The sequence below is a fragment of the Triplophysa rosa genome, linkage group LG6 (assembly GCF_024868665.1).
Source record: "Triplophysa rosa linkage group LG6, Trosa_1v2, whole genome shotgun sequence".
NCBI classification, from domain to species: domain Eukaryota; kingdom Metazoa; phylum Chordata; class Actinopteri; order Cypriniformes; family Nemacheilidae; genus Triplophysa; species Triplophysa rosa.
The window spans coordinates 17,406,912-17,430,155 of NC_079895.1; the positions used below are offsets into that span (position 1 = coordinate 17,406,912).

Sequence of the window (23,244 nt, forward strand, 5' to 3'; positions counted from 1 at the left end):
CCCCTATGGCTCTATCAGGCTCCTCCTTCCCTCCGGCTCCACCTTCATCCTCGGTCGCTCTGGCTGTGCCACGGTCTTCCGGATCCCCGCCTCAGTCGCCTGACCTGCCGGTTCTGCCTTGGACTTTGGATCCTCGGTGTCACCCTGGCTCTCTGTCTGCTTGTCTCTACCCTGGGCTCCTCCTCCACCGGCCTCCTCCACCGGCTCCTGTGTTATCCTCCGTCAGTCGGCCCGTTGGTGTCACCACTACTACCTCAACCATGGCTCCTCTCTCTGTCAACGCCCCCATGAACTCATAAACGGACTCTTTTTTTTGTTTTTGCCCCTCTCCTGCTCAACGTCCCCCTCCAGAGCCCCATCGCTCCCTCAGCGGCTGGACTTGGCGGTGCGAGGATGCGCCTTCCGGGAGGGGGGCGACCTGTCACGGTTCTGTTATGTTTTAGTTCTGGTTTTCGTGTCTGTTCATTCCTGTGTTAATTAGTCGTCATTAGTTCATCAGTTTCACCTGTGTTCAATTAGTTCATTAGTTCCCTTTTTTGCCATCTGTATTAACCCTGTGTTATCCTCAGTTCTTTGTCGGTTATTGTTTGTGGTTACGTGTGCTTGTGTTCCTGTGTTGTTCTCAGAGGTGAAAAGAGTACCTGAAAACCATACTTGAGTAAAAGTACAGATACCCTGCATTGAAAATGACTCCATTGCAAGTTACACGTTACAAATTTCAAAACGACTTGAGTAAAAGTCTTAGAGAATCTGATTTTAACAGTACTTGACTATTTTACTGAATGTAGGCTCAAAGAAGCACTAGTCCTCAACACTTAAGAGACATGTCAGTGAAAAACAAGAAACAGTTGATTCATGATGAGAGCAATCGCATCAAACTGAACACCTCAAAATTGCAACAAATCAAGGTCGACACCATAGCCTACGTCTATTGCAAACACCCAAGTCTCGGTTAAGCTCAAGTGCTCATAAGGAAACCATTATCCTTCAAAAGGGTCTCTTCAGTAAAACGGATAAATAAAATAATGTTAAGTAAAATTACAAAAGTCAAAGCCTTTTTGCACTGGACATATCGCCGGCTGCAGTCATGTCCTCTTCCCAATGTGTAATTGCATTAGTCATAACAAATGTAGTGGAGTAAAGAGTACATATACTTCTTATTAAAAAAATGTAGTCAAATAGAGACTAAAAGTTGCTAATATCTTTAATACTCAGTACAACTAGCCAAAAAGATACTTAAGTACAGTAACTAATTACATTTACTACAATATTTACACCACGGGTTGTTCTGCCTTTGGACTCATTAAACAATACCCTTTTGGAATATACTCCTTGTCGTGCTCTTCTATATAGGCTACAAGTGACAAGAACCCTTTAATAAAACTACAATAAAACAGAAAACAAAACTGTAACTCTGAGCCATCAAAGCTTCAAAAAGGCTGGCGCAGACTGACAACTTTTTTAACAATGGCGGGGAAAGAATTAATACAGCATGCATGGGAAAGAATTAATACAGCATGCATGTGTCCTGTCAGCCATTACCGGTTTTCTTTTTTTGTCTGTGTGTATGTGTTTTGTTTCAGGTAATTGTCTTACTAATTATGGATTGGGACCACTGTCACAAGGGTTTCCCGTTCTATTTAAACTGCGTTCTCCCATCAGATGGTGTGTCCATTCCTCTTTGGACTTTGACTTTTATGTTTATTCTGTTGTTTTGTTTACTTTTTGGCTCGAGCTGTGTTTATTTCTTGGTTGCAGATCTTTCCTTCATTATGTTTTGTTATAAATAAAACGTTATCTTTTCTGCAAATTCATCATTGGAATCACAACAATGCAACATATGTAATTTTTACTTTCAATTTGCTCTGATGACACTTTGATGTCATACGCCGTTCAGTCTGTGCAGCGTCGCATAAGGTGAACATAGATAATGTGAACATGATGTCACTGACAGCCGATGCAATGGAGAGTAACAATGGCTAAAATTCTCTGTCTTAAAAGAAATGGAAAATTATTTGAATGTAATTTCAGTATGTACTAATAAGAAAGCTATAAGGACTGTTAGGATTTGCTCTGCCTTTGATCTTGTCACGGATGTGGCAAAAATGAACCCAGATGCAGGCAGGCAGTGATGGGGTTAACAGAAGACGTTTATTTAAATAACCAAAACACAAAACAAAGACCCACGGTGGGGTAAAACAGCACATACCGGATAACCAACAGGACAAAGACTAACTGACACTAAACTAAAAAATAAACAACACTAGACACAAACTTGACTAAACACTTACTACTGGACAAGGGATACACAGCAAACAGGAACACAGCAAACAAGGAGCACATGGAATGTAATCGAAGACACCATAAACAGGTAAGCACATCAAACATAATACACAAGCAACAAGACAATGAAACAAGAGGGCATTTTAAAGGAGAGACAAACGAGGGATAATTACACAGGGCAGGTGGGAAACATTAGACACGGCAGGGAAGCAATACAATAAACGAGAGGGGTGGGGCCAATGACAAGACACGAGAAAACACATGAGATGTCAAAAACATAAACATCTCATGGCTTTCTCACATAGAACCTAAGGGCTTCGTCCCGATCCTGCCACACGACTAGAAATACAGAACCAGGAAGGCAGGACCGTGACAGATCTCTTCTTGTAATTATCTTTAGATGATTGCCCTCTTATCTTTACTTTTTATTTTTTTGTGACTCATTTTCATGTTTTTGTGGTTGATATTATGTGTTGTAAGCTTATTCTTATGTATGTTTCTGTTCTCTGCAAATGAAATAATAATAATAACAATGGCTAAAATCGGTTAGAATTCCGTGGGATTCAAACATTGTTGAAAACATCTGTGGCCTGTATCACGAGGCCGGTTTCGGTTTTTACCCAGGTAAGTTTGCGTTTTGTTTGAGCATACTCCGAGTTTTCGGGCTCAAGAAGGTGGATTGGTTTTGAGCGGGTTTCGTCGCCATGGTATCTTAGGCTACACGGCTAACATGCTCCGGAGCAGGTTTTATTCTGGGTTAGAGATCGCAAACCAAAGCTGGACCAATCAGCTGTGAGAAAGTGACGTATATCTGAAGCAGTAAAGCCACCCCCCGCGTATCTCTTGCTCCAAATTAAAAAAAACGTTAAAGTGATAAGATGTTCAAAAAACGTTTATTTGTATTGTATATTTATATTTATGGATTATAATTTGGAACACGTTCATATAATTATTATATGAGTTGATAATTAATATTAATTCATTAATATCAAACGTAGCATTTAAATTAATATAACAATATTCGTATAAAAACAAACGTCAATATATAAAGCATTTTAAAGTAATGAAGCGTACATATTTTCTTTTGATATTATTGTACACCCTCCAAAATAATTTAAATTCAATTGATTCTAAGGTTTTTAGGAGGATCTATTGACAGAAATGCAATATAATATACAAAACTATTTCTTCAGAGGTGTATAAAGACCTTACATAATGAAGCGTTATGTTTCTAATACCTTAGAATAAGCTGTTTATATCTACATACAGAGCGGGCCTACATACATTGAATTCGTCGCCATGTTTTGTACAGCAGCCCTAAACGGACAAACAACTCTGCGTTTCCTCTCCCCTGCGGTGTAGTGGTGAAACGGATCACAGATGATCCTCTGCTAAAAGCCTTAGTACCGCGGGTCCTAACGCGTCTCTGCTGGAAAGACTGTATAATATTAACGCAGGTCCTAGCTCCTGCCTGATTTTTGCCTTCTTTTATACTTAAAATCCACAGACCTTTTATTTTATGTAATAAATAAGACATCGCTCTTTCTACAGTCTTTCTAATGCCCGCATGATCTCTTCCCTGCGTCAACATGAGAACGACATCTTTTTGTACTATGGTGGCCACCTTCATGTTTGGACTGAGCGATTCGTTGCAAATCTATAATACAACGCTAGTGGCCGCTGTAAATCAAAAACTGCACCTTTAACTTCAGCTTTAGTTGAATTCTCATTTCCATTTGTAAGGGGATGTTCATTACCAGTCTGTTACTGTTGAGTGCTGTGATTATACAGTAACACCTCCACCTCTCTGTATTCATTCTCATTTTCTTATCTTCATGATCGGCAGCAGCCATTGACTGCTGAATGATACATGACGAAAGGCCCGAGATGAACTCTGCCTCCTTAATGAAACCCTCATTGATTTCTCATTCCAGCGAATCATTGCCTCTTTTATCATGCTCTCGACCTCAAGTTCCCACATTTAATCTCAACGCGCACTGTCTGGAAACACTACTGTTCAGATCTCTAGAGGATCCTAGGGAGATTCGTCAGCGTAATACAGGCAAACACAAACTTGTTTACCTCATTGAACTTCATTAAATTGCTCCGGTTTAAACAAACTACTCTGCCAAACCTGTGGTTGCTAGAAATTCACTGTACAGAATACATTGAATAGGATTTTGGTGCCTGTTTATGTGTTTATGTTACAGTCCTTAATATTTGTTTCATTAATTGAAATACAATTAATATACAAACTACCTAAACAACTGCTTTGTATCATTAAATATACTGTTACCACCATAAATAACAAATGGCTAAATAAAAGTCAATATGATAACATGATCAAAATTTCTATGAAATGAACTTTATGCTAAAGCAATAAACAATAGCAACAATTAGCATTAGCATCCATTTTATTACAGTAAAAGTTCAGTGAATGTTCCTGTTCTGAACATTTCTACAATGTGTAGTAGGCAAGCAGGCCTACTGAACAGTCCAAGAGGGGAGACTGTTTAATGTCTGCTGAAAATGATGTCAAGCTTTGAGAATAATGTGGATAAATGTGCCACAAATCTCCATGAGAGAATGGATTGGTGTAATTGCTGTGGGTGTCACTTGCAGTAATTTACAGTAGAGCTGATTCTCACTGCGCTCTAAGAGAAGCTGCCGAACAAACCTACCCACAGAGACACCCATGGCGTTATTCTGCTTCTTCAAATGCCAGTCCACTCCTCAAAGAGTAATAAGTAACACAATCCTATTCTGTGCTATACTTGCTATTTTTTAAGAGGAAAATATTCAAAATGTCAATCTGTCACTTCTTTTCAAAGCTGAACACAGACACCAATCATTTGGCTTTTCCTTTCACCTCAGAGACAACTCTGCATAATGATAATAAAAGAAAATTAAACTGTGTTTTTTTCTAAATAATCATAGCACATTTTAAACACATTTTTGGTTTTAAATAGTTAAACATTGTTCAAAATAAAAATATTTTTTAACACTTTCTGGTTGATAAATATTATGGGACATGTCTATGAGTAATGTGAAAAAAAATTCTTAATGTCTCAAAAAATGACAAAAATAGAAAACCAAATAGAAAAAGCTTACTCTAAAAAAAATGGTGCTATATAGCACTAAAAGTGGTTATCGGCTCGTAATCATAGGGGAACCACTTTAAGTGCTATAGAACCATATCTTGGTGCTTCCCGTGAGATTACGAGCCAAGAGCCACTTTTAGTGCTATATAACACCTTTTTTTTTTTTAGTGTAGCACCATTGTTTTGCAGATGTCACTTGTCTTAAAATTTTTTGTATAATGCAATGAAAAGGAGACATTTTCATTTTTGTGAATTGTTGACACATTGTTCTGTCTTCATATAGGCCTACTCATCTTCATGTTGCTTGAAACCCTTATAGTATCATTCAGTATCTTACAAATACTGAAAGTTACTGACAGCCTCAATCACCATTCGCTTTTACTGCATAGACCAACAAGCAAGAACTTCTACAGACAAAAGATCAATAGTCTTCATAATTTCTCCTCTTATTTTCCACCGAAGACAGAAAACCCCACAGGTTCTAAACAACGTGAGCAACAGCGTTTTCATTTTTGGGTGAACTATCCCTTTAAATGTCTTTGCAAATGAATTATCAACCTATTTTTTCCATCATAAACAATGTCAGATATATTATGGATCTAAAATAGCTACATACCAAACCAATAAATGTCTTTTAAAAAAATAAAACCCTTTGATGTATGGCACGGCTCTAATTCATCCCTGCTCGGTTATGAGTAACCATGAATATAAAAAACACAGAACAAATTTAAGCCCTCATGTCTTAGATAAGCTTTTGGGATTGAGATGAGACATTTTCTAATATGGCAAATTCAGACCTTAAGAAAATCGGTTAACATCCGTGAGGAGACAATAACAGATATGCTAATAGACAGTGTATTGCCATGTGTGTTTATTCGATTATTCCTACTGATGTAGAAAAGCAGCCCAACTCCGGAATGCTCTGTTTTTCAAGATAAGCTTTATCAACAGTGCAAACAACCAGGACTTTGAAGAACAGGAGATAATGTGATATTTGGGAATAGAATAAGTAATGTCTCCCATTGTCCTTCCCCTAACCAGTTAACTAAAAAGCACCTTTACACTAAGTGTTATCTTGTTTACTAGGCTACTAAGTAACCCACCTCCTGAATATCAATTAAAATGCCATGTCTATGTCTTCCTGATTGGATCAGCCAGATATTTGCAAACAATACTTTATTTATTGGCAATCTGATAAAAACCCTGTTCAGTTTGACTTTCTAGAAAATTGCAAAAAGCCAGACTATCAGATACTGGAAATTGTGATTTTCAAACGCACTTGACATTTTTATGTGCAGTATGGATCAGTGAATAGTCTGCAAAGCGGGGCTAGAAGTACTGCCATATTAATCAATGTACTTTATTGCATTCTTGAAGTGTTGTGTGAAGTGAAGTTGCATTCTGGTGTCTCACTGTATACTCACATTCAAATAAGAAACTGAATGAGTGATGCAACCGATTATTTTATCAGATTTAGAATCACATGTGATTTCAAACCATCTTAACTGCAATCAATCACTAGATCAAATGTGATGCAACAACATGCTGACATGTTTGTTTTAAATCATATACTGTATAAGCGTTGAAAAAGTAAGGAGGACAGAATGAAGCAAAAGTTCAATAGAGAGACATTCTAGCAAATTTGTTTAAATGAGATCTTTTGAACAACAAACCACTGCAAGATTGGTCTATTATGCTTAAAGTCTGATTTCTAATGTGTCTGTCTATACTGAGTTTGCTGTGTTGTTCATGCAGGAAAATTACATAGCCAATTTCACTGGATTGTTTGAAACAAAACTGCATTTGTTTATTCTGTCTCTTCTAAACAAAAGAGTGTCAGCAGCGATCATAGATAATATGCAAAAATAAACCAAAAGCAGGACACTGCTGTCTTAAAAAATATGTTAAACAAACGATCACATAAACTGCACATTCATTAAAAATAGACCATCTGGACTCTGAGAAAACAATATTTATATTGTTAATGAAGCACTTTCTTCTACAAGATAGATACAATAATGTGCTGATGAATAGCACAGCATCGCTTTGGTGAATTGTGAGGCGTTTTACTCAAGATTATTGGTAAGAAGCATTTGAGAATAAACCACTGAATTTATTTCAGGTGCCAGTGAAGTTATACCCAAACTGCATGCATTATATAAACAGAAATCTGCACTATAATTGCACAGAAAATGTTTAAAATAGGGCTGTCAACGTTAACGCGTTAACGCATGCGATTAATTTTTTCAAATTAACGCGTGAGAAAATATTTATCGCAATTAACGCAGCATCCGTTTGTTTTGACATCCTTTGTCTAGCGTTACATTATGTAATCACGCTCTTATTCGTGTACAGGCTTTTAAACCACTTAAGCGCGATTTGAAACAGTTGCTTTGACGTGTTCAATGAAGATAGACAGCTTCTAAACTGTGGGACGCGGCAAACGCAACGCGAGGTCCAGTCTGGTGTAAACAGTCACCTGCTAAGGGCTGCGTCGGTGAATCTCTGTCAGACAGTGCATCCGTGTTAAGTTCTCTTTCGTGCTTGAATGGATAAAACCACACAAGATTATGTCAGAAAGCCCGTTTTGTCTAGCATTTTCTTAAGCACAGACTTCAAAGTGTAAAATAAAATCTTAAATGAATGCAAAGAGTTGTGAAAATGGGAGTGCGGTGACGGTCAGATCTGCGAACTGAGACAGCTCTTAAAGGGGCCGCGTTCTTAAACGTGCTGCTCTGACTCCTGTCACTAATGTTAATCAAAGAACAAAATAAAAGAAGAAATCAATGTGATTTTGTAGCTTTAATGAGAATTCTCAGAGTGTTTGAAGGCATCGGTCCTCCACCAAAACTTTCGACGGGGGGGGGGTGGTTGTATGTAACGTGTGCATTGCGTTACATCAGGGGTCTTCAACTACTTTTCTTTGAGGGTCAGATTCCAAAAGTATAAATAGGATGTGGGCCAGTTTTTACCATATCCTCATTTCTTCTGTTAATTTGTATTTCTGGTATTTATTGCGTTTTGTTCCTTTTATACTGTTTTTGTTGCTGTTACTTATAGGCCATAATTAAAACATGCACACAAATATTGCATCCAGTATTTGTGCCTTTCATGATATTAAATTAAAAGGGACATTATCTTCTTAATTGTATTTTATATTCCTTAATGCGTTACTTTACCCAAAAATTGCTACTAATTTACTCACCCACAGTCCTCCAGTACATCGAGATGTGGGTGGCATAGTTTTTTCAAGAAGATATTTATGAAGATATTTGGTTGAATTAATTAAAGTTAAATCAATAAAAGTAAAAACGCAAATACATTCAACACAAAAGTAATCCCTGCCCCTTGTGACGTTAAATTAGCGTCTTATAAAACGAGTCAATTGATCTGTGCAAGAAACTGGACTCTATTATCACATCTTCGGGTGAATTCCAATCGCATTCATGTGCCCCACGCACTTATAGGGCAGATCCTTTGTATAGTGCGAGTTCTGGGGGAGATGAACAGCTGTTTTTCGTAAATATAGCCGTTATACATAATGAATGCAGTAATAAAAACAACACCGTTTTCCCCTTATCTGAGACAACCGTTCACATGGTGTACCCTTCCTACAGTTAGCCTACTTCCAATGTTACAAAACGCGTTTTAGAACGCGACCTATCGCGTGTGCAAACCGATTGCCTGTGGCTGTGCAATGCATTGCTGATTATAATGTTGTAAATAACATTGGACTGACCGATCAAATCGCTTTATAAGACGTAAATCATTATGAGCCGCGGGAATTACTTTCGTATTGAATGTAGCAGCGTTTTGGACTTTTAAAGATGTGGCGTCTCGGGAGGACGTGCATTTAAAGCACACCGTTCTTAAAGTCTCTCCACTTATTTGAAATGTTAAGGCGGGCCACCAGTGTTACATGCATACGTGTCCGACTCGCTAATGCCTTCGCGTTGCGTGCATTCGCGTTTATAATAAGTCCGCAAGTCCGCCACTGGTCGCGGCCGTAGGCCGTCGGTGGGACGGCCGTTCTGGACTTTGACAAAATGTCCTACTGGTCAGTCCGCCCCTGATGGTGAGTAAATAAAAACAGAATTTTCATTTTGGGGTGAACTGTTTCTTTAAGACAGTCTAATCTACCCGTTCTCATCGATCTGCGTATAAATAGGCTGTTGCAATATAATGTGTATAATGTGTATAATTGTGAGTGCATATGATACGCCAATGTTTGCATGCACCTCGGTGGAGAGCAGCCATTTTGAAACGTACAAGAGGAAACACTGAAATAATTAAAATAATACTGTTAGGTTTAGGGTTTGGGCAATGGTACAGGTTAGTAGGACAAATTGCCATTTAATATGCATGCAGGCTAAAATTGGCGTATCATATGCACACAAAAATAGGCGTATTGTATGCATGCACAATTGAACTTAGGTGTAGGTATTATACGATATTGCAAAAGCGTGTGTTATTTATACGCAATTGATGAGAATGGGTTCGTCTAATAGCAAAAGTAGCAAACCATTACAGAATATATAAATGGGGGTTGACAAAAAACATACAGAACATCTTGCTTTGAGGCATACCATTTAAATAATAATATATTCACTAACACTAATGTTTCTAAATTGAAATTATTCAAAGCATTCCATTTATGGCTCTTGCTTGTTTTCATATTACTATGTGCATTATATACTGTATGGACCACTTTTTAAGATGCAAACAATGCTGGTCCAACGCTGGTTATAACTGAATTAAAATATTAAACACATTTCTTTAAGATGTTATTATTAAAATCAAATATTAAAATTCAATAAATAAAACTGAAACTCTTTCTGGACCAGGTTTTACTGCAAAGTATATTATGTATATATTATGGGAAAACAATTACATATCATTTTCTATACACCCTGTTTTCCATTATTAAGATGGAAATTTGGATGGCTACACGGTTCGGTTGCACAACTACACAATTATTTGGAGAAAAATCATCATTTTCAAATGACAGTCATGCAAATGATATATATCAATATGAAACATAGCTTAAAATTTCTACTAAGCCTGACATTCAGATATCCTGTGGTATTCTGCATAGTCAGATTAGTGATCAATCTCATTCTCTATCTCTTCAGGTAGTCGCTGGTGAAAAATGAAGCAGAGGGGATTGTTCCTTACATGCCCTAATGAGAGTGCTTTGTTTTAATCGTAAATGATGCTTCCATTACCTACAGCTTTGGGTTCCCCCTTTTTCCACGACAATGATGAAGGTCAAGCCCAAAGCACACACATCAGCCCTCCATAACATGCAGTGTCACACACAGTTCCTCCAAATCTAAAAGAATGATTTCACGTGCGACAGTGGAACAGTAATTGAAACTCAGCTCCTTCTGTAGTTAAGCGTGTCAAAGAATTATAGGTGACATATTACTGCAAGTATAAATCCATACAAGCTGATAAAAGCCTATAAAATGTTTTGCAAAGCTCAAAATTTACAGCGTCTTTACATATCTGCTGACTCGGTGCAGTTTGGAGCTAAAGAATGGCAAAGGTGGGCTCTCAAACACCGCTAACAACCACATGATAAAATCTATTCTATCTATTAAATCTATTAAAGTTCTAATCTATAAAAGTTCTAACTACACCCTGATAATTCAAGCATGGGTAAATGAAACTCGGTTGAGTTTTGATGAAGTATTTAATAATTCAAAGCACGCATTTGTAATTCTCTGGAAGGCACCGCTAATTGCTTCAACCATATGATAATCCTAACTATAAAAGTTTTATGTTGATCTGAATGGTTATACAGTATAGAGTAGATTAGAAATGCATGTACAGCAGTGGCCAAAAGTGATGTTATTATTGCATATTTGACCACACGAGTTAGATTAACTCTTGTCAGCTGTTCGGGTCTGTTAGACCCATTTTCGATGTGTAGTAAAATATGTAACTATAACTAATTGTTTTTTTCAACCTCAGAAATTTATATATATTTAATAAAAATGTTTTCACTGTTATCATACTGTAGATTTTTCTTTTTGGTAAAAATAACTTTAGATAAAAGCGTCTGTCAAATGCATAATTGTAAATGTACAAAAAATATATATTTTTAACTTTACTTTAAAGTTTGTGCAGTTCTATGTGGACAGGTAAACTGTTCCAGAGTTTAGATGTGGCTACCGCAAAAGCGTGGCCACCCCTGAATTTTAGTTTGGACTTTGGAACAGTTAACAGTCTATGATTGGCAGATCTAAGACTTCTTCCCGGATGGTGTTCACACAGCAGATCAGAAAGATATGGGGGGCAAGACCATTTAAACATTGAAAAACAAGCAAAAGCACTTTGAACTCAATTCTCGAGCAGACTGGAAGCCAGTGTAGGGACATTAAAACAAGAGTGATAATCTTGCGTTTACGAACACCAGTGAAAAGTCTTGCAGCCGCATTTTGGACCTTTTGTAGTCTGGATAACGAAGAGTTATTTATACCCAAATAAAGGGAATTACAGTAGTCTATTATAGAAGAAATGAAAGCATGAATCGCAGTTTAAACGTGTTTAAAAGAAAGAAAATACATTACTTTAGCCTGCGCTCTTAATTGGTAAAAACTTGATTTTACAACTGAATTTATTCTGAAATTATATCAAATTTAAGTGCACTATCAAAGACCACACCCAAGTTTTTTTACACATGGTATTGTTGACGATGATAAAACACCAGAACTTATCTGAGCAATGTTTGGAATATCAGAGGAGCCGAACACAATGATCTCCGTTTTACTCTCATTTAAATGTAAGAAATTTGCCGACATCCAAGCTTGTAGCCATTCTTTTTGACTCATTGAGTTGTGTGTAATGTTTTGTCAGGCCTCCTTAAATTCTCAAAGCTGAGCTTCAGTTTACACAACCACACAAAACGCATACATTTTTAAAATAAATCTTTAATAATATGTTTGAATAAAGAGTGAATACCTTACTTGGACATCACTTTTGGCCACTCCTGTACCTGTTTGTACAGTTGTCTCTGAATTGGATTTCATCCGGTGATGTGCTGTCTCAAAGGAACAGTTCACCCTAATATGCCATTTTGAGTGATAAGAGTGATAATCTTGTTACATCCAAACGTGAATAAATTAGCTCGAAAATGAATCGTTTTTGCTCACACGTATCGTTTTGCATCATGAGACATGTGATAACCATGGACATGTAACCCTGGAGCTGTGGGGATTACTTTTATGATGGATATATGCGCATTTTGGAGTGGGTCACTGGGTCTCTATTCACTTGCATTACAAAGCCAGAAACAGCCAGCATTTGGATTAGTATTATTTAAAATGTGTTCGCCAGAAGACAGGAAGACATGTATACCTATGACAGTATGAGGGTGAGTAAATTACGGCAAAAATGTCATTCTAGGGTGAACTGTTTCTTCAAGCTACCCTATCCATCGTCCAACACTGCTCAGCAGAGATGTCACAGAGCCCCGCCTGAAGATCTGATTATTTTTTTTTGCATGCAGACCACTTTTCCACTGTACTTCATCAATCTCTTTATCTTTTGAGCGGTACCATCGCCATACAGACAGAAACCACATGAAAGCGCTGATCACAAAGACAATGAGGCCTCAAAAAAAAACGCAGTCGCCGTGACAGAAAGAGCAACCAAGACTGCGAGTTAAATTCATTAGTTAATTTTCCACACGGCTGATCTGAGGGAGAGAGTTATTTATTCCGGGGGTTATATAAGTCAGTCTTCAGGTCTGTATCTCAGATGTGACGCTAGGACAACAATCAGGCTCAAATTGAATCACCTTTGGGTATTTTAAATCATTTATGGAATGCAAATGAGGCTCTTTGCATTTCATTCTTCAAACATTTTGACGTCAACAGCTGCATAAAGTTGCATGCCCTGAGGGCCAAGTTCTTATCTGGAATCAATCACGGCAGCTGGGGAAAATTCTGACCCGCTCTGACAGAACCAGAGAGATTAAGACTTCCAAATCAGATTTTCTTGTCTGGGAATCTGAGCCCAACATGTAGAAAATCCTGTCTTTACAATGCCTCGGCGTGGACCATAAATCTGGAGCTAGGCATAGCGGTAGGTAATTACTCCAGCTTTGAGGACTAGGAATAGATTACTATATACATCATTATATGTGATTACACTTTCTGCAGTAGGCCCTGTCACTGTTCAGAGAGAGATGGATAATCATTCTCACAGCATACATTATGCTAACAGAAACGTGATGCCCGAGTTGTAAGGTGTAAGATGAGGGCATGGGTGACTCTGGGAGCTATGTCAATGACCGTTGCTCATTAAAGAACAAATGAAGTCATCTGCCAAAAATTTGTGAAAACAACAATTAATAACAGACGCAAGAGAAATGTGCTTGTTATGAACGTTAAGAAACCTCAGTCAAAAGCTTATTTTCATTTTGGTTGACTTCTTACTTAATACACCCTGAAAAATGCAACCCCACAGTAAAATCGACAGTGTTAAAAAATGTCAAATTAACACTCACAGTGCATATATAATCCACACTCTCAAAGTGTAGATTATATATACACTGTAAAAAATTGCTGTTAAAAAACAGCCAAATTCTGACAGTAACATACTGTTTTTTGTTAAAACAGTAATATACTGTAGAAAACAATGCATCCTGGGCTTGCTGTTAAAAAACAGCCAAATTCTGACAGTAACATACTTTTTTTGTTAAAACAGTAATATACTGTAGAAAAAAATGCATCCTGGGCTTGCTGTTAAAAAACAGCCAAATTCTGACAGTAACATACTGTTTTTTTGTTAAAACAGTAATATACTGTAGAAAACAATGCACCCTGGGCAATATTTTGCAGTTTAAGAAACTACTGTTAATTTACAGCCATCTGTCAACAGTAATCTACTGTTCTACTGTATGCAATGCATTGTGGGTTGTGTTAACCCCTTCAGACTCTGCTTCAATAAGAATGGACATTATGTCTTTTTTGGTTTAGACCAATAAAACTGCATGTTTCTATCATTTTAATAATACCTCACAGATTGGTTACCAAGTTAATGGTAACCTCATTGTCTTACCCCTGTTATATTTTATTTTATTTGATTATGTTATGTTTTTCAAAAAAATCTAAAGATATTTTAGAGTTGTACAACACAGGATTTTATTCATTTAATGTCCATCCCAGTGGACATGCTGTCTTAAAAATTATAAAATGGCAGACTTTTTTGCACTCCAGCTCATTACACACAATTGGCATTTCACAAACATTGATCCCTTGATTACCAAGCACAAGCATAAATATGATCAAATCAGCCATCAAGTATACGCAGAAACCCAACAGGCACAATCAGACATATAGGGCCTATATATAGGCTACACATGTGGTACACAGACTGAAATACTGCAAAAAATATGTTTTTTTCTATTTACTTATTGTATTACTCAGTCCTACAATAAATATGTATTTTGTTAGCAATTTTGTTTACTTTGACTTCTATCACACTGTTTAGATTTAAATTATAATTCACATGGTTAAAACATGCAATTTTATGTTGCTTCAGTTGGGGTTTCCAGTGTTGTGGACTTGAAAAAAAACATACAAAATCGTGAAAGTTACCACAAATACTATGTTTTACATTTGTTTCTAAATTAAAGAACAGTTAATGTCAACTGAATATTTTTGCATATCCTTTTAGCATAGGAAAATATCAGAGGGTAAATAACAGTACAATGCAGTATTTTTCTGGAGCATGAGAATTAGTTTTGTGAAAGTTTGTGATTGTTTCGTCAGTTCAGTAACTTCACAATTCTTTAGCGTCCCGAATCATTTTCAGTCAGGTACTTTTGGCCAGGTGGAGTTTCCCCACAAATGTCAGACTTTTCTGCCCGAAGAGGACCCACGCGAGGATGGATCATCCGTAGCGGATTCATCTGCACCAACCTGCATTTGCACGTTCAAATTACACGGTAAATAAAGCATTTTTTACTTAGATTTAAAAAGGGCTCGTCATCTCCGAGATATAACCCAAATGTTCATATTTCCTTGCATTTTACAGACCCCAAGTTTTATCGGCTTGTTTTGTCATCTCTGAACTTTCAAAACTGTGGTTATTGCAAACTGGCTAACGTTAGTTATCTTAAACAGTCTATTGCTAATGCTTATAACAGTAGCTGCAAATCACCACTAAACGTAATGTCTGAAATTGCGATGATTTTCCGTTTAAATGTGGCTTATGTTTGATAGGAAAGCAAACTGATAGTTTGAGTGTCTAGCAAATACAGATTGATTTAGCATCACTTGTGTAATGATTAGACATGATGGTGGAAAAAAATGAGAGGGAAGACAAAAATATTTTTTAAAGCTTTTGCGTTATCTTGCAAAACTTTTGCGTTCACGCGAGAAACATTGCATTCTCTCGCAAAGATATTTGCGTTCCCTCGCAAACATATTTGCGTTATCTTGCAAAACATTCAAACGTCCTGTTGTCCCGCTCCGTACATTAACAATGGAGCGGTTTATAGTAGATTCCTAATACCTCGTGAGCTAAACGTTGTTATAACACAAATAACACACAATTCCTTAGATTAGGATCTACAACCCAGTCTTCCTCAAAACGAGAATATAAATTGATATCATCTGAGCAGGCGACATGGACAAGTCCAAAGGAATCGTCTGCAAAGTGACTGTAAATCCGAAAAGCACACTTTTCGCCTTTTTCCCCACCCCAGCGACTCCTACTGAGTTGTTGAGAGACGGACAAGCAAGTTAGTGTGATCATTCTCCAGGGGAATGTCCATTGTACAGTTCACACTTTGTGTCACGAATCACAGTGGGAAGAACCCAGATGCAGGCAGGCAGGGTTGAAGGGGTTAACAAACAAGACTTTAATGTAAACACAAAGGGACAGAAACAAAACACCCACGAGGGGGTAAACGACAAGGTGACAAAATAATAATACAAACAACAGGACCAAGGCTAACTAAACACTAAACTAGACAATACTTTGACAAAGACTAAACTAAACACTTACTAAGACAGGGGAAACAGGAACAGGGAGCACATGGAACGTAAAGCAGACATCAACCACGGGTAAACTCGACAAACGTAATCCAAGAGCACGAGACAAAGAAACATGAGGGCATTAAATAGGGAAGACAAACGAAGGATAACGACACAGGGCAGGTGAGGGTAATCAAACACAGCCGGGAAACAATACAGGAAACGAGAGGGGCGGGGCCAATGACGAGACACTGTAGAGAACGCATATTATCAAAAGGACAACAATATGTTTCTCTCCACACATAACCAAAGGCTTTGTCATGGCTCTGCCACAGGACCAAGAAAAACATGACTAATAGAGGCAGAGCCATGACAGAAGCCCCCCCTTTAATGAGCACCACCAGGTGCTCACCAAGGGGTAGACTAACGGGACAAGACAGACTGAGACAGTGACCAAAACAGACAAAACATGGAAAACAAAATCAGAGGCAGACAAGCAAGAATAACCAAGAGACTAGGGTGTGACAACAAAAACAACAAACATGGGAGGGGGGTGGGGAAACAAAAGAGTCCATAGGAGGAAGTCCAAAAGGGTTGGGACAGGGTGGGGCAGTTTTAATCCCCGGCTGCGCTCGAGGGCGCGGAGTCCTGGGGGATTCTGTGGGGGAAGTGAAAGGCCGGCTGGACAGGGCTTGACGCTGGCTGGAAGGCCGGCTGGACAGGGCTTGACGCCGGCTGAAAAGGCTAATGCTTCCCACCATACCGGATTGCCGGTACACGGCCACCGGCTGGTTGAGTGTCTGTCCATGGGCTGCCTGCTGGGTTCAGCTTTGGTGCTCTTGGATTCTGTCAAGGTATCTCGAGGGAAGAACCCAGATGCAGGCAGGCAGGGGTGAAGGGGGTAACAAGCAAGACTTTAATGTAAACACAAAGGGACAGAAACAAAACACCCACGAGGGGGTAAACGACAAGGTAACAAAATAATAATACAAACAACAGGACCAAGGCTAACTAAACACTAAACTAGACAATACTTTGACAAAGACTAAACTAAACACTTACTAAGACAGGGGAAACAGGAACAGGGAGCACATGGAACGTAAAGCAGACATCAACCACAGGTAAGCTCGACAAACGTAATCCAAGAGCACAAGACAAAGAAACATGACGGCATTAAATAGGGAAGACAAACGAAGGATAACGACACAGGGCAGGTGAGGGTAATCAAACACGGCCGGGAAACAATACAGGAAACGAGAGGGGCGGGGCCAATGATGAGACACTGGAGAGAACACATATTATTGTCAAAAGGACAATAATATGTTTCTCTCCACACATAACCAAAGGCTTTGTCATGGCTCTGCCACAGGACCAAGAAAAACATGATTAATAGAGGCAGAGCCATGACACGTTGATTGATGTCTTTTGGACCAATAGTTTTTAAGAAAAGTGGGGAAAAGTAACTCCTCCGCACGTGTACGGAAGATGATAAGGGTTAACAGTGTTCCGTATAGGCTTGCAATGATGTTCCGTACAGAGTGCATAACTTGATTTAAACTGCGAAAATGGACATTTAACTGAACAAATGTGAGCTATTTAGTTGTTAACTTCAAATGGTTGTAAATAAAATTGCCTGTATCCACACAGTTTTGTAATAAACTGTTATATAACTTGATGTATTCGAAGTCGTATTAAATATGTGTGAATTTTCTATCATTGTGTTTAACTTTGACTTTTTATGAAAAGTTGGCAATAAAAACATCACAATCAATTGAGTTAAATTTAATGTTTAATTTGTTAAAACATGACAATTCATTAATATAACGTAAACATAATCACTGGTCGCAGAATGATGGTCAAACGTGCTGCCTGTCTCAGGCTGTGAGTGAAGCCAAGCATCGCCCGCAATTTAAGTTTAAATATTTCCTTTCAAAACATTTATTCAACAAAAGCTAATATATTTAGCAATTTGTGATAACATATTATTCATTTCATAAAGATTTTAGGACTATGAGAAGCATAAATTAAATGGAAATGCACATTTTCGCTGCTCTTGTTGTCTCCCCACCTAAGCTGCAGTGTGGGGTGAAAGCTTGCCCACCGTTCATTTTCAAGTGCAGTCGGCGCACCGAGCAAACTTATTGAAATATCATTGGAACAAATGTCGGGAGGGTCTCTGTCTTGGTCGTGTGAAAGAAGGAGAATTAAGGATAACATAGATATATAGTTTATTTATGACACTGAAATATTTATTCAGCTATCAGCGGTAAAAGGTCATATGTACGGAACATCGTTTTGTACGGAACACAGTTAGTCTACGTTAATCAATAACTTAAATGTTACACACTGAAGTCTCACCAAATTCAGTTTACACAATAATGCTCTCCTGCTGAATTTAAACTGGTTTTAGTTATACTACAGTATGTAACACTGAAGTTAATGACTATTATTAGTAGCCTAATGATATTGGGGTTTTGCACTTTGCAGACGATCCCTTCGGTATTGTCTCAGCCAGCTCCCGCCTGAGATCAATAAAAGGCTCGATTTGTGGAAAATTAAGTTAAAGTTCATTGTTTACGTTACATAGAATGAGGTGTAATTTGTGTTATAAGAACGTTTAGCTCACGAGTTATTGGTCTGGGAATCTGCGACTATAGACCAATGTTTATGTAGCCTACGGAGCTAGTCTTAAATTCTGCCAGCGGGACATTAAACATGAAGTGTTTGCGAGATAACGTAAATATGTTTGCGAGGGAACGCAAATATCTTTGCGAGAGAACGCAATGTTTCTCGCATGACCGCAAAAGCTTTAAAAAATATTTTTCTCTTCCCTCTCATTTTTTTCCACCACCATGTCCCTAAAAGGGCTCCGTATAATACTGATATTGGTCACATGGAAAATTAGCCATTTATTCTCGTCTCATTTCCGACATATTTGAGCCTTATATCGCTGCATATTTAGTGTCAACGCTTATCTAAATGTTGATTAAATTTAATTTGAGAATTTTCTTTTTCTGCTGTTTTACAGTGTTCCATGGAATACATCAGGGAGAAAAACAAGCAACCAACGTTATGGTCATCGGCAACAGATGGTTGATGGATAGTTCCTAATTACATTTTTGAATGCCAGCACCTTCAGTATCTCATAAGACTCTTAATAAAAGTACTCTCATGTTTTAAATATTTCAAGTTTAGAGGGGGTAGCCTCTGTTATTTAACCTGTTTTATTGCCATTGTTTTATTTGTAAGTTTCAATTATTTGTTTTGCTACTGAAAAACTTGACTTGGTTGCTTGGTACTTGAGTCATTCTTTTTTGTGTGTTGCTGCTCTTAAATAAAAAAAGTTGTTTATGTCCTTTCTAAAACATTTGCTTATAATTTTATTAATATTTTTTTATTATAGATATTTTATGTTAAGCAGACATGCGTAGCCCAAAGGACAATATTGTGCAATAAAGATGAAGTTAAAAAACAGCTATGTACTGTCGTTAATTCAGCGTTTTTACAGCAATATACCGTAAAATAATTTCACAGCATGAATAACGTAAAATTACAATAAACTACTGGCGTCTCTGCTGCCAGTATTTAACTGTTAAATATGGGATAAACAGCAATGCACTGTATTTCGTTTTTACAGCAATATACCGTAAAATAATTTCACAGCATGAATAACGTAAAATTACAATAAACTACTGGCGTCTCTGCTGCCAGTATTTAACTGTTAAATATGGGATAAACAGCAATGCACTGTATTTCGTTTTTACAGCAATATACCGTAAAATAATTTCACAGCATGAATAACGTAAAATTACAGTAAATTACTGGCGTCTCTGCTGCCAGCATTTTTTACAGTGTACACTCTGAGAATTAATATGACCTTTTTAAAAACTTTCGATTTTGCATCACGCCGAAGCATGTAACAGACATGCTGGTCCACTCGAAAATGTGTGTCAGTGTCACGCTTTGCCTTCTCTAGGCAAGAACATGACACGCATGTATGACGGTGGAGTAACATTAGTGGAACGGGTTGCTGAAAATAATTGTATCATTTACTCGCCCTTCTTTATTCTGCAGAACACAAAAGATATTGTGAAGAATGTTGACAACCAAACAACACCCCATTGACTGACTTTCATTGTATGAACAGAAAACCACCAAGACATTTCTCAAAATATCTTCTTTTGTGTTCAACAGAGGACCACAGAGGAAAGAGTCAAACACAACATGAGTTTTTAACAACATGAGGGTGAATAAATGACAGCATTTTCATTTTTTGGGTGAACTATCCCTTCAAGACCATTAGTAGTCATTCAGTCAACCCCGCAACCAGTCCGTTTAAAAAATACATGCAACTTTGTACATCCCTTCCCACCTCCAAGCCACTTTCCTTACAGCAAAGTAATAATTAAACATGAAATATAAATGATGAAACTCCGAGTTATTTATCGCAAGACATCCTGATAAACACCTTACAGCTCGGGTCCAGGGAAGATAAAATCCTGAATGGATGCGTGCCGCGTCATGTTAAACATCAAAGCCGAGCCATAAAAAGAGATCTATCGGCGAGATGGGTATCTCCATATCACCAGGATGATAAACACAGATCTCTTACCAGTTTTCCATGTATAGTGCCTGTGCTTTGGGAATTCCAGGTCCGACCGCACTTGCATGGCAATGAGAGACACAGAAAGCAGCAGGTAGTTCCCCACTCGCCATTTCCAGCCCGTCACACCAGAGTCATCTTTAAGAATCATAGTCCAGCCAATTGACTTCCTGTCCACTTTTAGTCCTGAAACAACAAGAAAGCAAGCAAACACAACGTTAGGAGAATGCACCAGCCGTGCGTGATAAACAGCTCAAGGGAATCATTACGGTAATCACCGGTAGAAGTTTGACTGGTAATCCTTTGAGGGACGTGAAATCGAGTGCATGTGCTATTCACAACACAGAATGATCAGGATTGCTCCGTCTTAACAATGCCATTAATAGCATGTTATTAAAAGCGTACGCAATGATGCGGTAAGTATCAAGGTAAACACAGGCAGAGCCTCAAGTCTTCCAGCCTTGAAATAATTGAAGGTATTAACACCTTTTTATTGCAACATTTAATTCTGTCCCCCGCCGTTGTAATTCATATCCTTGGGGTGAAGGATTAGAACTGGAATCGCTGGCTCTCAAAGCATGTGAGCAGGAATGTCAATGCATATGATTTTCAATACACACGAGCAGTTCTTTTCGAGCAGTAAAGCAAGTGTTCGGACTCTGAACCATCTCAACGCGTCCGGCATGTTTCATCACAGGGTGATGGATAGAAATCTACACCACATTCAAATGGCAAAAAAAAACCAATGGACCGGATCCACGTTACGGCGCTCACATGTAATAAACTTTCCCATTGACAACCGAAATGGGAAAGTAACTCATTTAAACAGCTCGGCAGCGCAAACCAAGGGTATTCATTCGTAACAGTCCCGCGGCGAGAGGAGAAATGGGAGCCTCTATATTTTATAGCATCATTGTTTCAGTGATTGGACAACTCTGCATAGACGGGTGTATTACAGTATTATCTGAATTAAAATTTTGATTGATTTTTCTCTTATGGAGGGTGCACACAATGCATTACCTGCACACAATCTGTTCGAGATGGCTAGACAGAATCGGTATATTGATGGATGAATTGCTATCAAACTCAAATGTGTGTTTGGAATGTGGAATTATTTTGATGTGATTTCTCGGGGAACGGCTGCAGCTCCCAATTGGTTTTTGGTTGATTTCATTTTGGAAAATTAGATTTTTATTTCATTGCTTCGGCGGTGTTTCTTCGGTGGGAAAATCTGATTTGAGAGGAATATGGTGAGAAGCATTGACAGTGTTGAAAAAAGATCTCTTATCCTTTAACTGCCCCCACAAGTAAACGTCTTGATCAAATTAGTTTCAAACAGGGACATAGTTTTGTTCTTTGAGAGGCTACAGCCGGTTGTTTGGGGGTTTGGGCCTTGGTCCATTTATTATTGATAGCGGATTTCATTTAGTGTTTGTTTTTAGGTCTATAGATGATGGTTACCTACAATCTTAAACCTACAAACCTCAATCTTAAAACTTTTTAAAAATTCCTGAAGCTGAAAGTTGAATTAGAACAAAACGCTGCATTGTGAGGCATAGAGAACTGTGGGTCAATATCTTAGCTGTTACGAGTGAATTCCAATATCTGAGATGTTTGGTTAATCGGTTTAGATATGTGTATGTTTATACAAAGTATGAATCACTAATCAATACTGCTGCTTGTCACGTGTGTGGATGGTGGGTGAGACAACAGACAAGGATACACAGACAGAGGACCCAGATGCAGACAGCGGGTAAGAGGTTAACATGGACGTTTAATAAAAATAAAACACTAAATACAAAACAAAGACCCACGTGGGGGTAAACAGAGGGAAAAAGAACAAGACTAACTAAACTGACAAGACTAGACTAATAACATCACATAACTACAAAATAAACCAGACTAACTAAAAGACAGGAACTCAGCAACTCACCCACACGACAAACGCAACACAGTGTAATGACCCGACACAAGACAGAGAACACAGGTGCATTAAATAAAGGGACAAATCAAAGGGGAACAGGTGTGGGGCATGAACTAATAAACAACCATTAACGAGAGATACAAAAGGGCGGGAACAGAGACGCCTCACCGGAGAGAGGGAGTATATGGAATGCCAAAACTGTCTCTCTCCACATAAAACAAGAGGTTCTATCATGGTTCTGCCACTAGGTCAAGAAAAGCAAGACAAGGTGGGGCAGAACCATGACAGCTGCTAGTCTCTTTGACACTGATCTGACCAACACAAACAAACACCAACATTATA

At 38.1% G+C, this 23,244-nt stretch overlaps 1 protein-coding gene across 2 annotated transcripts in view; it reads right to left on the reverse strand.

The window, feature by feature from the left end:
- The window catches only part of thsd7ba (thrombospondin, type I, domain containing 7Ba), a 301,508-nt gene that overhangs the window by 228,115 nt on the left and 50,149 nt on the right, over positions 1-23,244 (reverse strand). For both annotated transcript variants that reach the window (XM_057335489.1, XM_057335490.1), the window contains exon 3: positions 20,988-21,164. In XM_057335489.1, the coding sequence (XP_057191472.1) occupies positions 20,988-21,129 (142 nt within the window). In that variant the 5' untranslated portion in view covers positions 21,130-21,164. The remainder of the gene's footprint in view (positions 1-20,987; positions 21,165-23,244) is intronic.